This window comes from Taudactylus pleione, unplaced genomic scaffold (assembly GCF_031769625.1).
Source record: "Taudactylus pleione unplaced genomic scaffold, aTauple2 ptg001178l, whole genome shotgun sequence".
Lineage (NCBI taxonomy): Eukaryota > Metazoa > Chordata > Amphibia > Anura > Myobatrachidae > Taudactylus > Taudactylus pleione.
Window position 1 is genome coordinate 71213 of NW_028285579.1, and position 24948 is coordinate 96160.

A 24948-nucleotide genomic window follows, 5' to 3' on the forward strand; every position below is an offset into this window, starting at 1 on the left:
AGAATGTGAGGTCTGAGGTTTCTACAGCTGCAGGAATGAATCCCATGCCACCAGGTACCCCTCCTAGTGTGTGTCAGATTGTAAGCTCTGCTGGGTAGAAACTGATCAGCCTGTTTTACATTCGCTGACTGTGCAGCACGTTGGAATATGTCAGCACTAAATAAAGGGTTACAATAATTATAGTACATAACTGCAGCATCCTCACAATGACCCCTCTCTGCCCACCACCTCCCATTGTGAGGGTCCGTCAGGGGCATTCTGGAATAAAGAGGCTTTTCCAGCCACAGTGACAGATTTAGGAGCCACCGTTTGAGCTGCCAAATTATCCTCCTACTTTCTGTGGGGGCTCCTTAGCAGCACAGATAGGGGCCCCCCACGTTCTGCGGCTTGTGCAAGAGCTGAATGCTTAATGGGGCAGTGAGGCAGGGTCCTCTTCAGGCACATCTGCTTAGCCAAAGGTGAGGAACCCCCCTCCCTGTGTCCCTGCGCTTCCTGTGCTCCATCAGCCATCTGACGGGGACAGAACATTGGCAGCAGCAGCAGGTCCAGCACTTGCTGAAGGCACATGGAGGGTACTGGGGGTGGCTGACGATGAGAGAGAGCACGGTGATGGAGGCTTTGGCAAATGGCAATATATGGGGTAATGGAGTACGTTGATGATGGGAGTACATGGGAGGCTGAGGAGGATGGCAATGTGAGGCTATGGAGGCTGTGACTGATGGGAGAGAGTACAGCGATGGAGGCTGTGAATGATGGGAGTACGTGGGGTGATGGTGGCTGTGAATGATGGGAGCACGTGGGGTGATAAAGGCTGTGAATGATGGGAGCACGTGGGGTGATAAAGGCTGTGAATGATGGGAGCATGTGGGGTGATAGAGACTGTGAATGATGGGAGTATGTGGGGTGATGGTGGCTGTGAATGATGGAAGTACGTGGGGTGATGGTGGCTGTGAATGATGGAAGTACGTGGGGTGATGGTGGCTGTGAATGATGGGAGTACGTGGGGTGATGGTGGCTGTGAATGATGGGAGTACGTGGGGTGATGGAAGCTGGGAATGATGGGAGTACGTGGGGTGATGGAAGCTGGGAATGATGGGAGTACGTGGGGTGATGGTGGCTGTGAATGATGGGAGTACGTGGGGTGATGGCTGTGAATGATGGGAGTACGTGGGGTGATAAAGGCTGTGAATGATGGGAGTACGTGGGGTGATGCTGGCTGTGAATGATGGGAGCACATGGGGTGATAAAGGCTGTGAGTGATGGGAGTACGTGGGGTGATAAAGGCTGTGAATGATGGGAGTACGTGGGGTGATAAAGGCTGTGAATGATGGGAGTACGTGGGGTGATAAAGGCTGTGAATGATGGGAGTACGTGGGGTGATAAAGGCTGTGAATGATGGGAGCACGTGGGGTTATAAAGGCTGTGAATGATGGGAGCACGTGGGGTTATAAACGCTGTGAATAATGGGAGTATGTGGGGTGATGGTGGCTGTGAATGATGGGAGTACGTGGGGTGATGGTGGCTGTGAATGATGGGAGCACGTGGGGTTATAAAGGCTGTGAATAATGGGAGTATGTGGGGTGATGGTGGCTGTGAATGATGGGAGTACGTGGGGTGATGGTGGCTGTGAATGATGGGAGTACGTGGGGTGATAAAGGCTGTGAATGATGGGAGTACGTGGGGTGATGGTGGCTGTGAATGATGGGAGTATGTGGGGTGATGGTGGCTGTGAATGATGGGAGTACGTGGGGTGATGGTGGCTGTGGACAGGGGGAGTGCAGGACATAACAGTCCAGATCATGGAGGCTGTGTTTATAGTAGGATACAGCAGGCTAAGCCTCTATCTGCTCATCCATGTAAGAGGGATTAGGGCTGAGTGTAGACGGGGGATGGGGCAGTAGTCAGTGGCTACAGGTCTCACAAATATCTGCTACAATTAGGGAGATGCACATGTATCGTCACACGCCAGGCAGAGTCACTCACCACCCCACGCCAGGTACTTGCCGCCCCATGCCAGGCACAGACACTCGCCACCCCACGCCAGGCACAGGCACTCGCCGCCCCACAGAAACTATTCTAGGGCAGTATGAAGATAATGTGTAAGGTGGCATCCTATGTAGTGTAATGTGCCCTCCCTCCCCCACCCCGGTACTTATATGTCCCGGTCTGTGACGGGAATAGTTGCCCCATACACACAGAGGTCACAGGACCTGCAAGACACCGGCAGCAGCTTCTGGTTACTGATTATTCCACATTCCCTACGTGAACTGTAGCATGACGTCTCCGGCTCTCAGCACGTTCCCCACATCCGGCGTAACCTCCGCTCCCCACTTTATACCCCCATCATCCATGGTGTACCCAGCATCCTCTCTGCCCTAAGACACAGTAATACCCCCATAATACACTGGCCAATAGCCCGGGTTGCAAGGAGGGTCCGAAAGGGGTCTGTCACGGGTCTGACCATGCTGCGTTCCAAATCATGGGCACATCCAGGATTTTGGTATAAAAGGGGCCTGCAAACTAAATACCGGCCAGCAGGCGGCATGGTCACAATTCCCCAGGTGCTGGTGTAATCCTGCGTGTGGCCAGCCAATACCATCACCCCACAACCTCATATCACTGTCACTAGCTGGTCCTCTCTACCCTCCATCACCTCACACCCTCATATCACTGTCACTAGCTTCCTTTCTACCCTCCATCACCTCACACCCTCATATCACTGTCACTAGCTGGTCCTCTGTACCCTCCATCACCTCACACCCTCATATCACTGTCACTAGCTGGTCCTCTCTACCCTCCATCACCTCACACCCTCATATCACTGTCACTAGCTGGTCCTCTCTACCCTCCATCACCCCACACCCTCATATCACTGTCACTAGCTTCCTTTCTACCCTCCATCACCTCACACCCTCATATCACTGTCACTAGCTGGTCCTCTGTACCCTCCATCACCTCACACCCTCATATCACTGTCACTAGCTGGTCCTCTCTACCCTCCATCACCTCACACCCTCATATCACTGTCACTAGCTGGTCCTCTCTACCCTCCATCACCCCACACCCTCATATCACTGTCACTAGCTTCCTCTCTACCCTCCATCACCTCACACCCTCATATCACTGTCACTAGCTGGTCCTCTCTACCCTCCATCACCTCACACCCTCATATCACTGTCACTAGCTGGTCCTCTGTACCTTCCATCACCTCACACCCTCATGTCACTGTCACTAGCTGGTCCTCTCTACCCTCCATCACCTCACACCCTCATATCACTGTCACTAGCTGGTCCTCTCTACCTTCCATCACCTCACACCCTCATATCACTGTCACTAGCTGGTCCTCTCTACCCTCCATCACCTCACACCCTCATATCACTGTCACTAGCTGGTCCTCTGTACCCTCCATCACCCCACACCCTCATATCACTGTCACTAGCTGGTCCTCTCTACCCACCATCACCTCACACCCTCATATCACTGTCACTAGCTGGTCCTCTCTACCCACCATCACCTCACACCCTCATATCACTGTCACTAGCTGGTCCTCTCTACCCTCCATCACCTCACACCCTCATATCACTGTCACTAGCTGGTCCTCGCTACCCTTCATCACCTCACACCCTCATGACACTGTCACTAGCTGGTCCTGTCTACCCTCCATCACCCCACACCCTCATATCACTGTCACTAGCTGGTCCTCTCTACCCTCCATCATCCCACACCCTCATATCACTGTCACTAGCTTCCTCTCTACCCTCCATCACCTCACACCCTCATATCACTGTCACTAGCTGGTCCTCTTTATCCTACATCACCTCACACCCTCATATCACTGTCACTAGCTGGTCCTCTCTACCCTCCATCACCTCACACCCTCATATCACTGTCACTAGCTGGTCCTCGCTACCCTTCATCGCCTCACACCCTCATATCACTGTCACTAGCTGGTCCTCTCTACCCTCCATCACCTCACACCCTCATATCACTGTCACTAGCTGGTCCTCTCTACCCTCCATCACCCCACACCCTCATATCACTGTCACTAGCTGGTCCTCTCTACCCTCCATCACCTCACACCCTCATATCACTGTCACTAGCTGGTCCTCTCTACCCTGCATCACCTCACACCCTCATATCACTGTCACTAGCTTCCTCTCTACCCTCCATCACCTCACACCCTCATATCACTGTCACTATCTGGTCCTCTCTACCCTGCATCACCTCACACCCTCATATCACTGTCACTAGCTTCCTCTCTACCCTCCATCACCTCACACCCTCATATCACTGTCACTATCTGGTCCTCTCTACCCGCCATCACCTCACACCTCATATCACTGTCACTAGCTGGTCCTCTCTACCCTCCATCACCTCACACCCTCATATCACTGTCACTAGCTGGTCCTCTCTACCCGCAATCACGCGAGTTTGGCAGTATCTTACAAGTAGACAATACTGATGGATATCGCTTCTGTGATTGCACTAAACAGTATTGTATACAAAGTACAGTACAGTGAGCCTCTGTCATTAGTAACTTAATAAGGAACATTGAATAGCTTCGTGCAATCATTGCTGAAAATAATCCCCAGCAATGGAAGGAGCAGTTGGGGGACCCCGCTTTGCCTGTGTGCGCCGTACATCAGCTTGTACAGGGGGAGCCTTATTACCTTGCTCACAGCTCCCCCTATTGGCCATACTGCAGCACAGCACACCAGCTAAATAAGAACACAGCAAACATGGGGGCACTTGTACAACCTGACATTACTGGGGCAGCAGGCACCCCGAGCACCCTATGACTACCAGCTGTGGGAGGGCAGAACATGACACTTACCCCTCCTTACCTGCACTCAGGGACATTCTGCCCTGGCGGTGGTTACTCCTAGCTGTCAGAGTACCAGCCAGTAACATAGTGTAGGAAGGGAGGGAGACCTCCTGGTATAACACAGGAACAGGGGATCACAAAGAGGAGCTGGATAAGAGAGGAAGGAATCTTTGCCGGAGGGAGCAGTGGGTACATGCACCAGTCTCCCAGCAGAAAGGGACGATAATACTATTTCCTTTGTTTAGCATTGTCCCTACGTTCATACAGAAAACTGCTTAGTACTGATCATATCATCTAGCAACGCTGCCAAAAAATAGGGATCGTTATTCCCTTTTAGCCTGGAGACCTGTGTGCGCCTGCCTATAGCTTAGCTGGTAAAGCCGGGTACACCTATACTGTCACACATTGGAGGCGATGGCTCTATCTGCTATACTCCCGATCGGAAGTCGCGACCACAGTGCTGATACGCGTGTACACACCTATACTGTCACACATTGGAGGCGACGGCTCTATCTGCTATACTCCCGATCGGAAGTCGCGACCACAGTGCTGATACGCGTGTACACACCTATACTGTCACACATTGGAGGCGACGGCTCTATCTGCTATACTCCCGATCGGAAGTCGCGACCACAGTGCTGATACGCGTGTACACACCTATACAGTCACACATTGGAGGCGATGGCTCTATCTGCTATACTCCCGATCGGAAGTCGCGACCACAGTGCTGATACGCGTGTACACACCTATACTGTCACACATTGGAGGCGATGGCTCTATCTGCTATACTCCCGATCAGAAGTCGCGACCACAGTGCTGATACGCGTGTACACACCTATACTGTCACACATTGGAGGCGATGGCTCTATCTGCTATACTCCCGATCGGAAATCACAACCACAGTGCCGATACGCGTGTACACACCTATACAGTCACACATTGGAGGCGACGGCTCTATCTGCTATACTCCCGATCGGAAATCACAACCACAGTGCCGATACGCGTGTACACACCTATACAGTCACACATTGGAGGCGATGGCTCTATCTGCTATACTCCCGATAGGAAATCACAACCACAGTGCCGATACGTGTGTACACACCTATACAGTCACACATTGGAGGCGACGGCTCTATCTGCTATACTCCCGATCGGAAGTCGCGACCACAGTGCCGATACGCGTGTACACACCTATACAGTCACACATTGGAGGCGACGGCTCTATCTGCTATACTCCCGATCGGAAGTCGCGACCACAGTGCCGATACGCGTGTACACACCTATACAGTCACACATTGGAGGCAACGGCTCTATCTGCTATACTCCCGATCGGAAGTCGCGACCACAGTGCCGATACGCGTATACACACCTATACAGTCACACATTGGAGGCGACGGCTCTATCTGCTATACTCCCGATCGGAAGTCGCGACCACAGTGCCGATACGCGTGTACACACCTATACAGTCACACATTGGAGGCGATGGCTCTATCTGCTATACTCCCGATCGGAAATCACAACCACAGTGCCGATACGCGTGTACACACCTATACAGTCACACATTGGAGGCGACGGCTCTATCTGCTATACTCCCGATCGGAAATCACAACCACAGTGCCGATACGCGTATACACACCTATACAGTCACACATTGGAGGCGACGGCTCTATCTGCTATACTCCCGATCGGAAATCACAACCACAGTGCCGATACGCGTGTACACACCTATACAGTCACACATTGGAGGTGATGGTTCTATCTGCTATACTCCCGATCGGAAATCACAACCACAGTGCCGATACGCGTGTACACACCTATACAGTCACACATTGGAGGTGATGGTTCTATCTGCTATACTCCCGATCGGAAATCACAACCACAGTGCCGATACGCGTGTACACACCTATACAATCATACGGACGACCTTCCATCCCAGGCTGCCGAAATATGGAAGGAAATTGATCGCACCAGCGTATACACTTTCCCCATCCGATTATAGGCTGTGCGCGCAGCGGGTCTACCTGGAATTAGCATAATGTGCAGGGGGGGGGGGGCGTTAGTACGGGACCTAAATACACCTCAGGAATAGCCTCATCGTTCCCTGAACTAGTACTGAGGTGTTATAATACGTGCGCTCGTTTCATAGCACTTTTGGGGTGACATGGCCGCGGCCGAATCGGATTAATATTAAACAGCACAAAAGAGGCGACTCTTCCATTAGACCAGCTCTCCTCAGACACAACATGATCGGAGGGGCGTACACTCACTTCCGATATCGGACACAAGTTTCCAAATCAAAAGATTGGGCCGATGACTGTCTAGGTGTGTACCCAGCTTAGCCTACGATCCATTTCTCTCCCGTCTCCTCCAATAGCCACTTCCTGCGGAAATGCACAACCGCGCCGCTGTACAACAAGCAGCTCCACCTCCTGGTCTTCCACTCATTTAGATAGTAAGCTCGAAAGCTGCGCGCACACACAACGATTTCGTTACCAACGATTTTATGTCAGATTTTTTAAAGTGTAATGAACGATTTTTTTAAAGTACAAACGATATTTGCATATTCCCGTAATGAAAATCGTTGAGTTGGTCAGTCTGACTGACCTACAAACGTGAACGCGCATGAACGATAATCGTTCGTTTTAACTCAGAAAATGAACGATTTTTTCAATGATTGAACGATAAATGATATCGTTAACGATAATCGTTCAAAAAATCGTTGTGTGTGTGTGCACCCGAAGCAGCAAGGCCCCGAGGTCTCATCTCTCACTGCGCGATGTTCTAGGACAGAGGCCTTGTGCCTTAGAGCTTACACTCTAAATGAATGGAAAACCCGGAGGTACAGTGTTGTGTTCCCACAGGAGGGGGGTGACCCTGCTTTGTACCCCATAGTCATGTTATATCCCCATTTTATGTCCCTATTCTCATGTTAAGGAGCAGACAGTATCCTCCTGTACCCAGGATACAGACACAGGGGGAGATTTACCAAATTGTGTAAGGTGCAGCCGTTGTCTATAGCAACCAGAGTCGTACCATCACTTTTCTAGTACATCCTGTAACGTGACAACTAGGAGCGGACACCACCATTGCTCGGTAACTCTCCCCCTGTGAGGACCATCGCTCGGTAACTCTCCCCCTGTGAGGACCATCGCTCGGTAACTCTCCCCCTGTGAGGACCATCGCTCGGTAACTCTCCCCCTGTGAGGACCATCGCTCGGTAACTCTCCCCCTGTGAGGACCATCGCTCGGTAACTCTCCCCCTGTGAGGACCATCGCTCGGTAACTCTCCCCCTGTGAGGACCATCGCTCGGTAACTCTCCCCCTGTGAGAACCATCGTTCGGTAACTCTCCCCCTGTGAGAACCATCGCTCGGTAACTCTCCCCTGTGAGGACCATCGCTCGGTAACTCTCCCCCTGTGAGAACCATCGCTCAGTAACTCTCCCCCTGTGAGGACCATCGCTCGGTAACTCTCCCCCTGGTTACAGGGATTACACTGTGTAACATGGAGCGATATAGAGGGTAATAAATGCGGCCATCCGCCCTGGGGGGTACAATGTAATGCGAGGACATTGCCCCCTGCATGGTGTCACTATTGCATGCTGGTCTCTGTAGTGGGACATCACCCCGCGTCCGCTCACGTCACCTGTCACACAATCTCAGAGACCTCGCTCCAGCAATTAGCCGGCTGTGCGTGTATTAGTGGCCGGGAGGCAGTCCATCAGCCTCCAATCACACGGTACATCGCTGTCAGCAAATTAGGGGCATAATTACCCCCAGGGAGGAGCACAACTTCTACCCACTCTATGACATACAATAACTGCCCTATATAAGCCACGTCAGGATTACAGGATTTCTCAGTACACAGGAAAAGCAATTACACAGCAGCTCCACTCCTCACTATCTTCCCTGTATAGCAGATATTACACAGCAGCTCCTGCATTCCCTCTATACCATCTCTGCCCAGCTGCAGCTCCACTCCTCACTACCTTCCCTGTATAGCAGATATTACACAGCAGCTCCTGCACTTCCCTCTATACCATCTCTGCCCAGCTGCAGCTCCACTCCTCACTACCTTCCCTGTATAGCAGATATTACACAGCAGCTCCTGCATTCCCTCTATACCATCTCTGCCCAGCTGCAGCTCCACTCCCCACTACCTTCCCTGTATAGCAGATATTACACAGCAGCTCCTGCACTTCCCTCTATACCATCTCTGCCCAGCAGCAGCTCCACTCCTCACTACCTTCCCTGTATAGCAGATATTACACAGCAGCTCCATTCTCCACTACCTTCCCTGTATAGCAGATATAACACAGCAGCTCCACTCCCCACTACCTTCCCTGTATCGCACATATTACACAGCAGCAGCTCCACTCCTCACTACCTTCCCTGTATAGCAGATATTACACAGCAGCTCCTGCATTCCCTATACCATCTCTGCCGAGCTGCAGCTCCACTCCCCACTACCTTCCCTGTACAGCAGATATTACACAGCAGCTCCTGCATTCCCTCTATACCATCTCTGCCGAGCTGCAGCTCCACTCCTCACTACCTTCCCTGTATAGCAGATATTACACAGCAGCTCCTGCACTTCCCTCTATACCATCTCTGCCCAGCAGCAGCTCCACTCCTCACTACCTTCCCTGTATAGCAGATATTACACAGCAGCTCCTGCACTTCCCTCTATACCATCTCTGCCCAGCAGCAGCTCCACTCCTCACTACCTTCCCTGTATAGCAGATATTACACAGCAGCTCCTGCACTTCCCTCTATACCATCTCTGCCCAGCTGCAGCTCCACTCCTCACTACCTTCCCTGTATAGCAGATATTACACAGCAGCTCCTGCACTTCCCCTCTATACCATCTCTGCCGAGCTGCAGCTCCACTCCCCACTACCTTCCCTGTATAGCAGATATTACACAGCAGCTCCTGCACTTCCCTCTATACCATCTCTGCCCAGCAGCAGCTCCACTCCTCACTACCTTCCCTGTATAGCAGATATTACACAGCAGCTCCATTCTCCACTACCTTCCCTGTATAGCAGATATAACACAGCAGCTCCACTCCCCACTACCTTCCCTGTATCGCACATATTACACAGCAGCAGCTCCACTCCCCACTACCTTCCCTGTACAGCAGATATTACACAGCAGCTCCTGCATTCCCTCTATACAATCTCTGCCCAGCTGCAGCTCCACTCCCCACTACCTTCCCTGTATAGCAGATATTACACAGCAGCTCCTGCACTTCCCTCTATACCATCTCTGCCCAGCTGCAGCTCCACTCCTCACTACCTTCCCTGTATAGCAGATATTACACAGCAGCTCCTGCACTTCCCTCTATACCATCTCTGCCCAGCTGCAGCTCCACTCCTCACTACCTTCCCTGTATAGCAGATATTACACAGCAGCTCCTGCACTTCCCCTCTATACCATCTCTGCCGAGCTGCAGCTCCACTCCCCACTACCTTCCCTGTATAGCAGATATTACACAGCAGCTCCACTCTCCACTACCTTCCCTGTATAGCAGATATAACACAGCAGCTCCACTCCCCACTACCTTCCCTGTATCGCACATATTACACAGCAGCAGCTCCACTCCTCACTACCTTCCCTGTATAGCAGATATTACACAGCAGCTTCTGCATTCCCTATACCATCTCTGCCGAGCTGCAGCTCCACTCCCCACTACCTTCCCTGTATAGCAGATATTACACAGCAGCTCCACTCCCCACTACCTTCCCTGTATAGCAGATATTACACAGCAGCTCCTGCACTTCCCTCTATACCATCTCTGCCCAGCTGCAGCTCCACTCCCCACTACCTTCCCTGTATAGCAGATATTACACAGCAGCTCCTGCACTTCCCTCTATACCATCTCTGCCCAGCTGCAGCTCCACTCCCCACTACCTTCCCTGTATAGCAGATATTACACAGCAGCTCCTGCACTTCCCTCTATACCATCTCTGCCCAGCTGCAGCTCCACTCCCCACTACCTTCCCTGTATAGCAGATATTACACAGCAGCTCCTGCACTTCCCTCTATACCATCTCTGCCCAGCTGCAGCTCCACTCCCCACTACCTTCCCTGTATAGCAGATATTACACAGCAGTCACTGGGAACACTTGCTCCCAATATTTTATTTTTGGCTCAGTTTTTAAACAAAAGAATATTAAGATCTTGACAATCATTTCAAAATGGTCTGGAAATAGGTCAAATACTGCAACATGACATCTTCACAGAAGACACATCCCGTTCTCCAGAGAACAAATTACTGATCTGAGGAGCAAATGAGCCCCTGCCGGAGTCTCCAGGCCTAAATGTTCCTCAGCGCACAGAGGGACCGCCTGGTGGTAACGACCATCATCCATTGTGCGATAGAGGGGGAGGGGGAAAGGAATGGTGCATAGGGGCCACTGTGTAGCCGGAATTACAGTCTAGAAAACACATAAGGCAGCAACGGCAGTGATTATCCAACGTGCAGGTGCGTTATAAATCCCCCCGATCCTCGGCTTGCCCAATATTTCACCTCCAGTACCAGAGAAAACCCCAAAAGGCCGGGACATGGCACAGAGATCCCACTTCCAACACCAGGAGGAAAAGCGGATCCTTGTAATAACTTACATCCATCTGCTCAGTTCCATTCTCCACTGAGAAAAGACCGCTCAGAAAACAGAGCATAGAGCACAGGGCACAGAGCACAGGGTATAGGGCACAGAGCACAGGGTATAGGGCACAGAGCACAGGGTATAGGGCACAGAGCACAGGGTATAGGGCACAGAGCACAGGGTATAGGGCACAGAGCACAGGGTATAGGGCACAGAGCACAGGGTATAGGGCACAGAGCACAGGGCACAGGGTATAGGGCACAGAGCACAGGGCACAGAGTATAGGGCACAGAGCACAGAGCATAGAGCACAGGGCATAGAGCACAGGGTATAGGGCATAGAGCACAGGGTATAGGGCATAGAGCACAGGGTATAGGGCATAGAGCACAGGGTATAGGGCATAGAGCACAGGGTATAGGGCATAGAGCACAGGGTATAGGGCATAGAGCACAGGGTATAGAGCACAGGGTATAGGGCACAGGGTATAGGGCACAGGGCATAGAGCACAGGGCATAGAGCACAGGGCATAGAGCACAGGGCATAGAGCACAGGGCATAGAGCACAGGGCATAGAGCACAGGGCATAGAGCACAGGGCATAGAGCACAGGGCATAGAGCACAGGGCACAGGGTATAGGGCACAGGGTATAGGGCACAGGGTATAGGGCATAGAGCACAGGGTATAGGGCATAGAGCACAGGGTATAGGGCATAGAGCACAGGGTATAGGGCATAGAGCACAGGGTATAGGGCATAGAGCACAGGGTTGGGTCTTTGGTCACGTAAATCAAAGTCTGTTGTAATAGGCAGCGGAAATCCACCGGACACAGCCCCGAGCCTCTCCTCCTCATCCAGATATGGCCAGAGACTTGCTACCTCGGCCATATGCAGCCCTGAGCCTCTCCTCGCCCAGATATAGCCCCGATCATCTCCTCCTCATCCAGATACAGCCCCAATCATCTCCTCCTCAGCCAGATACAGCCCTGAGCCTCTCCTCCTCGGCCAGATACAGCCCCGAGCCTCTCCTCCTCGGCCAGATACAGCCCCGAGCCTCTCCTCCTCGGCCAGATACAGTCCTGAGCCTCTCCTCCTCGGCCAGATACAGCCCCGAGCCTCTCCTCCTCGGCCAGATACAGTCCTGAGCCTCTCCTCCTCGGCCAGATACAGCCCCGAGCCTCTCCTCCTCAGCCAGATACAGCCCCGAGCCTCTCCTCCTCGGCCAGATACAGCCCCGAGCCTCTCCTCCTCGGCCAGATATGGGCCAGATACTTGCTACCTTGGCCATATGCAGCCCTGAGCCTCTCCTCCTTGCCCAGATACAGCCCCGATCATCTGCTCCTCATCCAGATACAGTCCCGAGCCTCTCCTCCTCATCCAGATATGGGCCAGAGACTTGCTACCTTGGCGGGATTCGGCGCAGAGCCGCGCCTGCTCAGCTGTGACGTGAACTGCAAGGAAATACCAGACATGACTCAGCAGAAAATCACGGCCCTGTACAACTCTCTCCTACTGCTACTAGAGTATAAGCTTCTGGGAACAGAATTTCCCATGATTCCACTGCTAACTTCCAGGGGACAGTAACTCCCATTATGCAGAACAGGACTCCCATTATATCAGACTGAGAGCATAGGGTCGGGTCGCCACATAAAATCACTAAAGTGTAAGCTCTTTGGCAAAGTGTTCTGACTGCACCGCCTGCCTGCAAAATAATCTCCCAACCATCGCTAACAAATGGTGCCGGGTGTGTACCTACCTGTAGTGTAAATGGAGGCGAGAATCAGAGAACGCCCAAACCTCACAGCCAGAGAGACCGGTTTCCACCACCGCAGGGGTTCTGCCCCAGGCCCGGGCACTGGGGTAACTGGTAAAGCCACACTGTCCGATTGCTCCAGGATTCCTCAATAACCATCTCTAGATAAAGTGCTGAATTTCTGATAGCTATAATTCCTTTATAAAAATAAAATAAAAAACAAACACGTAGGGAGAACCTGAGGTCCTTAGTGGGGGAAAATGTCAGTGGAAATAGTCTACGCAAGAGGCAGCTCCCTTCCGAGGCCGGAGCGTTCCACCAGACACGTTCTGCGCAAGGTCCGCACGCAAATATGGCGCATTAGTTCCCGGAGAGAGAGGGAGGGGCCCCGAGGAGTCCAGAAATGTCCCATCTGCTCCAGAACAAGAAAGGGGGGGGCATCTCCCCAGCTGGACAAGCCCATACACAGTCCTCATACATCAGAACCAGAGAAGGAGGAGGAAGAGGCAGAGAGTGACCAGGAGCGGAGATACATGGAGCTGGAAGGAAGCATTACGGTCTCTCCTCCAGGGATCTGTGAATGACAAGTTATGGAGACGTTAGGAGGAGACCAGGACGACGACTCCGGGCACTGGAGGCCTGATAGGTCCCCTTGGACGTTACATGGCCCTTGGGCACAGCACAATGACACTATAGAGTACTCCCGTCATATACAATCCCGCTGCCTAAGCCCAACACTCCGAATACATTCCAGATATCCAACTCACCTCCCGAACCCGGCGACTTTCCTCCGCGAGGCTGAGATTTCGGGACCTCAGTGACCGGCTGCACTGCTGGGAATAAGTAACACAAAGGATGAAATCATTACACCCTCATTACTGGGAGTCTCCCCTATAATCTGCATCACCCTCATTACTGGGAGTCTCTCCTATAATCTGCATCACCCACATTACTGGGAGTCTCCCCTATAATCTGCATCACCCTCATTACTGGGAGTCTCCCCTATAATCTGCATTCTCTTACTGGGAGCCCGCGCCGGGAGAAGCCACACTGCGCCGCGCCGGGAGAAGCCACACTGCGCCGCACCTCGCGCCGGGAGAAGCCACACTGCGCCGCGCCGGGAGAAGCCACACTGCGCCGCACCCCGCGCCGGGAGAAGCCACACTGCGCCGCACCCCGCGCCGGGAGAAGCCGCACCCCGCGCCGGGAGAAGCCGCACCCCGCGCCGGGAGAAGCCACACTGCGCCGCACCCCGCGCCGGGAGAAGCCACACTGCGCCGCACCCCGCGCCGGGAGAAGCCACACCCCGCGCCGGGAGAAGCCGCACCACGCGCCGGGAGAAGCCACACTGCGCCGCACCCCGCGCCGGGAGAAGCCACACTGCGCCTGTTCAACCTGTTCTTTTAGAAATCCAGCGCTGGTCACATGCTGCACCGGTATAATACCTGGAGCGCAGCTGCATTGTAGGAGCAGGGGTGGAATTACAGCAATGTGCAGTGAATGAGCCCCCTACCAATTATATTGCTGCTGTGATGAGTCTCACAAGCCCCCTCCAAATACAAATAAAATGGCGGCTGCGGCAGCTGGCACAGGAGATACTTACTGGTAGTTTGGCAGCAGACTGACACCCGGAGCTTCAGGCAAACATCTACACTGCCTGCGTCCGGAACGGCTGCAAGGGAAACGCACAATTACTGCTGTGTAGTTACTGGTCCCCGCCATATAGCGCAGCGCTGTACAGAGGGCTTACAGGCTGCAGACCCCGACATGCACCTCATGCCAATCAGCAGCCAATCAACCCATCAGCATGGAGCACCTGGGGGAAACACAGGCAAACATGGGGAGAACATACAAACTCCACACTGATACGATTCTGGTCAGAATGGAGCTCCAGCATGTTAAGGCATCAATACTAACCGCTGTGCCACCGTGCTCACTCTCTGAGGGTGCGGGGGGAGGGGGGTGGAGGAACACGGATGACATAACTGGACAGACCGTCTCTCACACGCCCAGATTTTAGGGATCGCTGACAATTGCTGATCACCACACCTGGGCCCAGGTATCACCGGCAGTATGGAGCCAGTCTGACTAGGTATAGAGCGCAGGGTTCCCTGAGGACACGTCAGCCGTCTCTAGACGCTGTGACCTTTCCACGCTAATCCCACCATGGCCCAGCCCCATAGGTAGCACGGCCGATGCTGGCGCAGACCACCAGGGAAGTGTCAATTACAAACCGGTCTGACGACACAGGAGCTCGTCCGTCACTCCAAATACAAGAGGAATGCCAGGAATGGGGTAATCGGAGCCCTGCTCATTACCATCCGAATACTCCCTCTCCATAATGGGAGGAGACCACGGATGGTGGCTTATGTCCACAGCCAGCTTGGTGGGGCCGACTGTGTGTTCCTTTATGTGAGGAGAAAATACCATCTCAGCATAGAGTATTGTCTCACACGGGGCGGGGGGGGGGGGGGGGATATATGTCCTAAGCTCGGGAAAGGGATAAACTACCAGCCACTCAGCTCCTAACTGTCACGCTACAGGCTGTGTTTGAAAAATGACAGCTAGGAGCTTAGGGCCGGACTGAGCAAGGAACGTAGGTGCTAATACGCACGCAGTGGGGCGATTGTTGCGTACGGCTCATCCATTGCAGTGCGCAAACTAGCCATTGCGAACCGGAAAGCGGCTACGCAGACCCATGGCAGAGTGACTGACAGGAAGCGCCGTTTGTGGGTGGTAACAGGTGGGGGTCGGGGAAACGCAGGCGGGCCAGTGCGTTTGAACGCCATTGCAGGGGCGTGCATAAATTAGGCACTGTGATGCCATACGCAGCCTGATGCCTCATAGCGTGCGCTGAGGTTAGCCATTCCTGAGTAAGGTCAGAGGTTGTACCAGTGTCTGTGAGGCTGCGATGGTACCGATGTTACCGATGGTCTCGCAGTCTTGCTAAGGATTACGGATGTGTGTAATGTAAGGGGGGCGTCCTTATGTTGTGCTGTGACGGCATAGCGATCGCCATGGATAAGCGTACTATCGCAGTGAGACTGGGTGCGTAATCACCGTTACATTCGCACCAGCGTTACTGAATCAGGCCCTTAGTACATCTGCCCAAATGTGACAAACAAGCGCTCCAGCCTGGCAGGCGAGACCCGCGGTGCCAAAAGTCGGGAAGCTACCTCAGGAGACGCCATCTAATATGACTGCGCGGTGTGCGTTTGGTGAGCTGCTGAGCCAGCATTAGGTCTAATCACACAGAAGGGGGTCAGCTGGCGCCTGGAATACAGGAGGGGGGTCAGATAGCGCCTGGTATACAGGAGGGGGGGTCAGATAGCGCCTGGAATACAGGAGGGGGTCAGATAGCGCCTGGAATACAGGAGGGGGGTCAGATAGCGCCTGGAATACAGGAGGGGGTCAGATAGCGCCTGGAATACAGGAGGGGGGTCAGATAGCGCCTGGAATACAGGAGGGGGGTCAGATAGCGCCTGGAATACAGGAGGGGGGTCAGATAGCGCCTGGAATACAGGAGGGGGGTCAGATAGCGCCTGGTATACAGGAGGGGGGGTCAGATAGCGCCTGGAATACAGGAGGGGGGTCAGATAGCGCCTGGAATACAGGAGGGGGTCAGATAGCGCCAGGAATACAGGAGGGGGGTCAGACAGCGCCTGGAATACAGGAGGGGCGTCAGATAGCGCCTGGAATACAGGAGGGGCGTCAGATAGCGCCTGGAATACAGGAGGGGGGTCAGATAGCGCCTGGAATACAGGAGGGGGGTCAGCTAGCGCCTGGAATACAGGAGGGGGGTCAGCTAGCGCCTGGTATACAGGAGGGGGGTCAGATAAAGCCTGGAATACAGGAGGGGGGTCAGATAGCGCCTGGAATACAGGAGGGGGGGTCAGATAGCGCCTGGAATACAGGAGGGGGCGCGGCAGAATCTCGGTGGGCACCAAACACCAGGCGCTTGTTCATTTACAGCATGGCAAGGAGGAAAATAAATTATAGAGTGCGCTACAGACGGGGGCGCGGAGCGAGATTTGCCCACCACGGTGATATTTTACCCCTGACTGACAAAGTACCCTCCAACCAGAAGAACAGAGTTTCCCAAGTAATGGCCGTTAGCCGTGATTTATCCGCTGTCTGCACAAGGCACAGCAGCTCCTTCCTCCGCTCGGCCATCCCGGGATTAGGGCAACGTGGTAGAGTCATCAGCGCCGGCAGATGGGGATTAACCGGAAACACCTGGAGAGGATGCGAGGACAGTCTGCAGCGCAGCACACCGTGGGTTAATGAAGATTATCATCACAGCCAGGGGAGGAGAGGGATGGGTGTATTTTTTTTGGGGGGGGGGGGGGGGGTGGAAGGACAGGGACGCGTGTGTTTGGGGTAGAGGGAGGACAGGGATTGGTGTGTTTGGGGGGGGGGGGGGGGGGGGGGGCTGTACATACCAGACGTGGGGAGCTTCCAGCAAACTTCTGCCAAGGAGAACTCCCCAGACATTATAGTGCTATAAATGGACAGTTGTGACATCACTTCAGTATTCAGCCCTAGGGGCACTATACAGGGAGATCAGGGCAGGGGAGCCGGGCATACACAGCATAGACAGGAGCTGACCCTGTGTGGTGGGTACAGCAGAGACGGGGGACGTGGAATACACAGAAGGACATGAGGGGGGTGAGTGACAGGCCAGCGGCCCCTCCGCACAGTAGTAGACGGGGACCAATGAGGCCAGAGCAGGCGTTCGCCCTCTCGCAGGGCCGGCAGATGTAGACGTGGGCCGACATGGCCGCCTGCAAAGCGCTGATTAATGGCTGTTTGTTTTTTCTCCACCTGTTTCATGCTGAAAATTGTTAATTAGCAGCAGGCGGACAGACACAACAGGAATGGGGGCGGTGGGAGGAATAACGAGGCCCCTCGCCCCTCCCCGGCCACTGACAGATTGGAATGAGAGATAACACCGGCTTTACGTTCTGTGTCAGACACTTCGGCTTCTATTGAACCATTATCATCAGCATCAGATCACTGGCTGCCATAACATACAGGGAACAGCGAGCCCCCCACACCGGCTAATTACAGGGAACAGCAAGCCCCCCACACCGGCTAATTACAGGGAACAGCGAGCCCCCCACACCGGCTAATTACAGGGAGCAGCAAGCCCCCCACACCGGCTAATTACAGGGAACAGCAAGCCCCCCACACCGGCTAATTACAGGGAACAGCAAGCCCCCCACACCGGCTAATTACAGGGAACAGCGAGCCCCCCACACCGGCTAATTACTGGGAACAGCGAGCCCCCCACACCGGCTAATTACTGGGAACAGCGAGCCCCCCACACCGGCTAATTACTGGGAACAGCGAGCCCCCCACACCGGCTAATTACTGGGAACAGCGAGCCCCCCACACCGGCTAATTACTGGGAACAGCGAGCCCCCCACACCGGCTAATTACAGGGAACAGCGAGCCCCCCACACCGGCTAATTACTGGGAACAGCGAGCCCCCCACACCGGCTAATTACTGGGAACAGCGAGCCCCCCACACCGGCTAATTACTGGGAACAGCGAGCCCCCCACACCGGCTAATTACTGGGAACAGCGAGCCCCCCACACCAGCTAATTACTGGGAACAGCGAGCCCCCCACACCGGCTAAGTACAGGGGCAGCCTGATGTCCCAGGAATTGGACTGCAAGCTCTGAGGGCTAGTTTGTGCACCCAATTTGTCAGTCCCTAAAAACAGATATAGATAAACAATATAATCTCGCAAGCAGCAAGGCCGTGCCGCAGATCTTACAATCTACCCAGAAGTGTTATATCCCAGCAATAAGACACTAAATTCTAATGGTTGATTGCAAGCTCTGCGGCACAGCCTTGCTGCTTGTGTGATTGTATGAATATTCTATTGAATAAGCTAACCCTCAGAGCTTGCAGTCTGATTCCTGGGATCCGTTCAGCATGGCGGTATATCGTTAGCGCACGTATTCATCGCTCATCACAAAGATAAACACAACAATCTCTTCAGCATCCTGGCGCCTAAAAAGCACCGTCCCCCCCTTACAGGGACCCGTCCGTCACTACGACCCCCATCATCCACCCGACACACAACTTTATTTACAGGGGCAGCATGGAAACGGTTACAAGGTTCTCACTTTCCCAGGGAATTAGGTATTAGAGGGGATTAAGTCTCCCATTCTCTGCCGGTAATCCGGCGCGTTTCATGTTCTGGCAGAATTTATCGCAGTCTGACAATTAGGGTCATTACTGGGGAGGGGGGCAGACAGGACGGAGTCTCCTGCCACTGTCACTTCTCAGCGTATGGCACAGACTTATCTGAGGACGTCCGCGGTCATCTCATCCGTACTCTGCTGCTTCAACACAGATGCCCCGAGGGGCACAGGTGGGGGCAGGGCGGCTTAAGTGCAAGTGATAAGGTGACCCATGATTACAGGTCTGAAGATGGGGAATGAGACCTCCAGGGGACCCCCCCCTCTGTCAGTGCAGCAGAGGAGGGGGGATCGGGTGCTGAGAGACTGACCATCTGCAGGTCCCATACACACAGAGAACTTACTGGGCAGAAACCCCCCATGGGGTATAGACACATGATTATAGCCCTGGGGCTGGCCACCTCTCTGTCTGTCTAATGCGGATCAGATTTACCAATAACAGAATATTCAGGATGACGTCACCAAACAAAGACAACCAATCACAACCCAAAGGTCATTATCGGAACATATAAAATAAATCTGCTTCCATCAGGCAGGACAGACAGAACCTGGAGACCAGACTCAAACCTCGGACTGCACTACTGGATTACAGACAGAGGCTGAAGCTGGGTACACGCTATACGATGTATTGTACGACACGACATTCAGCCGCTGATCGGAACGATATAACGCATAGTGTGTACGCCCAATCAGTAGCTCATCGCATGTCCCATATGCTGTCCCGCATGACCGGTGAGGCGATGCAATGTATGACGCGGTACTGTCACATGCAGCATGTAATGATACACTGCGCCATCGCACGCTGGACTATGCAGTGCGTACAGCGCGCACGCAATGTATCATTACATCGCGTCGCACCATCGGATGCTGTGTACCAAGCTTTATGGTGTTTGGGAAGACTCGTGGCTATAATCTGTACATTAAGCATTAAAACACCAATCACACATGATCCAGACTAATTGCGGCAATTATCCCAAAGCTACTTACAGATATAGTAATAGTCCTTCCCTACAAGGAACTCAAACCCCAAGGAGAACGGGGTAAATCGCTGGATCTTCTCAGAGAATTTGATGGGTCCGAAGGGGGCGTGGGGTCGGTTGCACTCCCAACGCTTGAAGGCTCCGTGGGTGTCGTAGCATCCCTCGTACCCCTCCCGGTCCACCATGTACAGGACAAAGTTTTCCATGTGTTCTACAGGCACGCGGCTGTCGTAGTGCGGGCAATATATATCCAGGTAATCGTTAATGTCCACACGTACGGTGTAATCCTCCTTCAGGAACCTGCCGGAAGAGAAGAGCGTTAGAGACGATGGACAGGAGACAGATCCTCACGAGGCCTAACTCACTCCCACACAGAGCCCGGACTGAGGCCTAACTCACTCCCACACAGAGCCCGGACTGAGGCCTAACTCACTCCCACACAGAGCCCGGACTGAGGCCTAACTCACTCCCACACAGAGCCCGGACTGCGGCCTAACTCATTCCCACACAGAGCCCGGACTGAGGCCTAACTCACTCCCACACAGAGCCCGGACTGCGGCCTAACTCACTCCCACACCCAGCCCGGACTGCGGCCTAACTCATAACCACACAGAGCCCCGACTGCGGCCTAACTCATTCCCACACAGAGCCCGGACTGCGGCTTAGCTCATTCCCACACCCAGCCCGGACTGCGGCCTAACTCATTCCCACACCCAGCCCGGACTGCAGCCTAACTCATTCCCACACCCAGCCCGGACTGCGGCCTAACTCATTCCCACACAGAGCCCGGACTGCGGCCTAACTCATTCCCACACAGAGCCCGGACTGCGGCCTAACTCATTCCCACACAGAGCCCGGACTGCGGCCTAACTCATTCCCACACAGAGCCCGGACTGCGGCCTAACTCATTCCCACACAGAGCCCGGACTGCGGCCTAACTCATTCCCACACAGAGCCCGGACTGGGGCCTAACTCATTCCCACACAGAGCCCGGACTGGGGCCTAACTCATTCCCACACAGAGCCCGGACTGGGGCCTAACTCATTCCCACACAGAGCCCGGACTGGGGCCTAACTCATTCCCACACAGAGCCCGGACTGGGGCCTAACTCATTCCCACACAGAGCCCGGACTGGGGCCTAACTCATTCCCACACAGAGCCCGGACTGGGGCCTAACTCATTCCCACACAGAGCCCGGACTGGGGCCTAACTCATTCCCACACAGAGCCCGGACTGGGGCCTAACTCATTCCCACACACAGCCCGGACTGGGGCCTAACTCATTCCCACACACAGCCCGGACTGGGGCCTAACTCATTCCCACACAGAGCCCCGACTGGGGCCTAACTCATTCCCACACAGAGCCCCGACTGGGGCCTAACTCATTCCCACACAGAGCCCCGACTGCGGCCTAACTCATTCCCACACAGAGCCCCGACTGCGGCCTAACTCATTCCCACACAGAGCCCCGACTGCGGCCTAACTCATTCCCACACAGAGCCCCGACTGCGGCCTAACTCATTCCCACACAGAGCCCAGACTGCGGCCTAACTCATTCCCACACAGAGCCCAGACTGCGGCCTAACTCATTCCCACACAGAGCCCGGACTGCGGCCTAACTCATTCCCCCACAGAGCCCGGACTGCGGCCTAACTCATTCCCCCACAGAGCCCGGACTGCGGCCTAACTCATTCCCACACAGAGCCCGGACTGCGGCCTAACTCATTCCCACACAGAGCCCCGACTGCGGCCTAACTCATTCCCACACAGAGCCCCGACTGCGGCCTAACTCATTCCCACACAGAGCCCCGACTGCGGCCTAACTCATTCCCACACAGAGCCCCGACTGCGGCCTAACTCATTCCCACACAGAGCCCCGACTGCGGCCTAACTCATTCCCACACAGAGCCCCGACTGCGGCCTAACTCATTCCCACACAGAGCCCCGACTGCGGCCTAACTCATTCCCACACAGAGCCCCGACTGCGGCCTAACTCATTCCCACACAGAGCCCCGACTGCGGCCTAACTCATTCCCACACAGAGCCCCGACTGCGGCCTAGCTCATTCCCACACAGAGCCCCGACTGCGGCCTAACTCATTCCCACACAGAGCCCCGACTGCGGCCCAACTCATTCCCACACAGAGCCCCGACTGCGGCCCAACTCATTCCCACACAGAGCCCCGACTGCGGCCCAACTCATTCCCACACAGAGCCCCGACTGCGGCCTAAATCATTCCCACACAGAGCCCGAACTGCGGCCTAAATCATAACCACACAGAGCCAGGACTGCGGCCTAACTCATTCCCACACCCAGCCCGGACTGCGGCCTAAATCATTCCCACACAGAGCCCCGACTGCGGCCTAACTCATTCCCACACAGAGCCCCGACTGCGGCCTAACTCATTCCCACACAGAGCCCCGACTGCGGCCTAACTCATTCCCACACAGAGCCCCGACTGCGGCCTAACTCATTCCCACACAGAGCCCCGACTGCGGCCTAACTCATTCCCACACAGAGCCCCGACTGCGGCCCAACTCATTCCCACACAGAGCCCCGACTGCGGCCTAAATCATTCCCACACAGAGCCCGAACTGCGGCCTAAATCATAACCACACAGAGCCAGGACTGCGGCCTAACTCATTCCCACACCCAGCCCGGACTGCGGCCTAAATCATTCCCATATATAAAGAAGGACCACGGAATTCGCTGCCATTCCCATAGACACGGGCTGCACGGATGAAAATAATAAACTCATATTGATTCACACTACATACAAAGAATCACACAACAGAGATCATGTTACATGCAGTGTCAGGATGGGAGTACTGGAGCGTGCTGAAGGGAGCGTTCACAGTGATTGCCAGGTACTCACCACGCCCTCACACACTATGTTCACACGGGCGTAAAGCCAGAAAGCAAATATTTGTGCTGTGAACCACCGTGCAAAAGAGCAATGTGCCAGAGTTCAGTCATTACTCAAGGAGTAACATCCCTACTAATACTACAGGAGGAGTAACTTCCCTACTAATACTACAGGAGGAGTAACATCCCTGCTAAATACTACAGTATTAGTAACACTATTACTAATACTACAGCAGGAGTAACATCCTTTTGAAATTCTACAGCATACTATTACTACAGGAGGAGTAACACTCTTAGTAATACTACAGGAGGAGTAATGCTATAATCAATACTACAGGAGGAGTAACACTATTACTAATACTACAGGAGGAGTAACGCTATAACCAATACTACAGGAGGAGTAACATCCCCACAACAGGATCCCTACTACAGGAGGAATAAATGTTCTTACTAATACTCCAGGATTAACATCCCTACTACAGAATCCCTACTACAGGAGGAGTAACACTATTACTAATACTACAGGAGGAGTAACACTATTACTAATACTACAGGAGGAATAACGCTATTACTAATACTACAGGAGGAGTAACACTGTTACTAATACTACAGGAGGAGTAACATCCCCACTACAGAATCCCTACTACAGGAGGAGTAACACTATTACTAATACTACAGGAGGAGTAACATCCCCACTACAGGATCCCTACTACAGGAGGAATAAATGTTCTTACTAATACTCCAGGAGTAACATCCCTACTACAGAATCCCTACTACAGGAGGAGTAACACTATTACTAATACTACAGGAGGAGTAACACTATTACTAATACTACAGGAGGAATAACGCTATTACTAATACTACAGGAGGAGTAACACTGTTACTAATACTACAGGAGGAGTAACATCCCCACTACAGAATCCCTACTACAGGAGGAGTAACACTATTACTAATACTACAGGAGGAGTAACATCCCCACTACAGGATCCCTACTACAGGAGGAATAAATGTTCTTACTAATACTCCAGGAGTAACATCCCTACTACAGAATCCCTACTACAGGAGTAACACTATTACTAATACTACAGGAGGAGTAACACTATTACTAATACTACAGGAGGAATAACGCTATTACTAATACTACAGGAGGAGTAACACTATTACTAATACTAGAGGAGGAATAACGCTATTACAAATACTACAGGAGGAGTAACATCCCCACTACAGAATCCCTACTACAGGAGGAGTAACACTATTACTAATACTACAGGAGGAGTAACATCCCCACTACAGGATCCCTACTACAGGAGGAATAAATGTTCTAACTAATACTCCAGGAGTAACATCCCTACTACAGAATCCCTACTACAGAAGGAGTAACGCTATTACTAATACTACAGGAGGAATAACGCTATTACTAATACTACAGGAGGAATAACGCTATTACTAATACTACATGAGGAGTAACACTTACTAATGCTACAGGAGGAATAATGCTATTACTAATACTACAGGAGGAATAACGCTATTACTAATACTACAGGAGGAGTAACGCTATTACTAATACTACAGGAGGAGTAACGCTATTACTAATACTACTGGAGGAGTAACATCCCCACTACAGGATCCCTACTACAGGAGGAATAAATGTTGTTACTAATACTCCAGGAGTAACATCCCTACTACAGAATCCCTACTACAGAAGGAGTA

At 53.2% G+C, this 24948-nt stretch overlaps 1 protein-coding gene across 2 annotated transcripts in view; it reads right to left on the bottom strand.

The window, feature by feature from the left end:
- Positions 1-10946: 10946 nt before the first annotated feature.
- The window catches only part of LOC148453333 (ephrin-A2-like), a 28226-nt gene continuing 14224 nt past the window's right edge, over positions 10947-24948 (bottom strand). Inside the window, exons 2-6 of one of the 2 annotated variants that reach the window (XM_088462271.1) lie at positions 20382-20674; positions 14785-14853; positions 13949-14011; positions 13185-13755; positions 10947-12879 (exon numbers count right to left, since the gene is read on the bottom strand). In XM_088462271.1, coding sequence (XP_088318397.1) covers positions 13661-13755; positions 13949-14011; positions 14785-14853; positions 20382-20674 — 520 coding nt within the window. In that variant the 3' untranslated portion in view covers positions 10947-12879; positions 13185-13660. Of the gene's footprint in view, positions 12880-13184; positions 13756-13948; positions 14015-14784; positions 14854-20381; positions 20675-24948 lie in introns of both variants that reach the window. The other variant, XM_088462270.1, reaches the window with a different exon arrangement.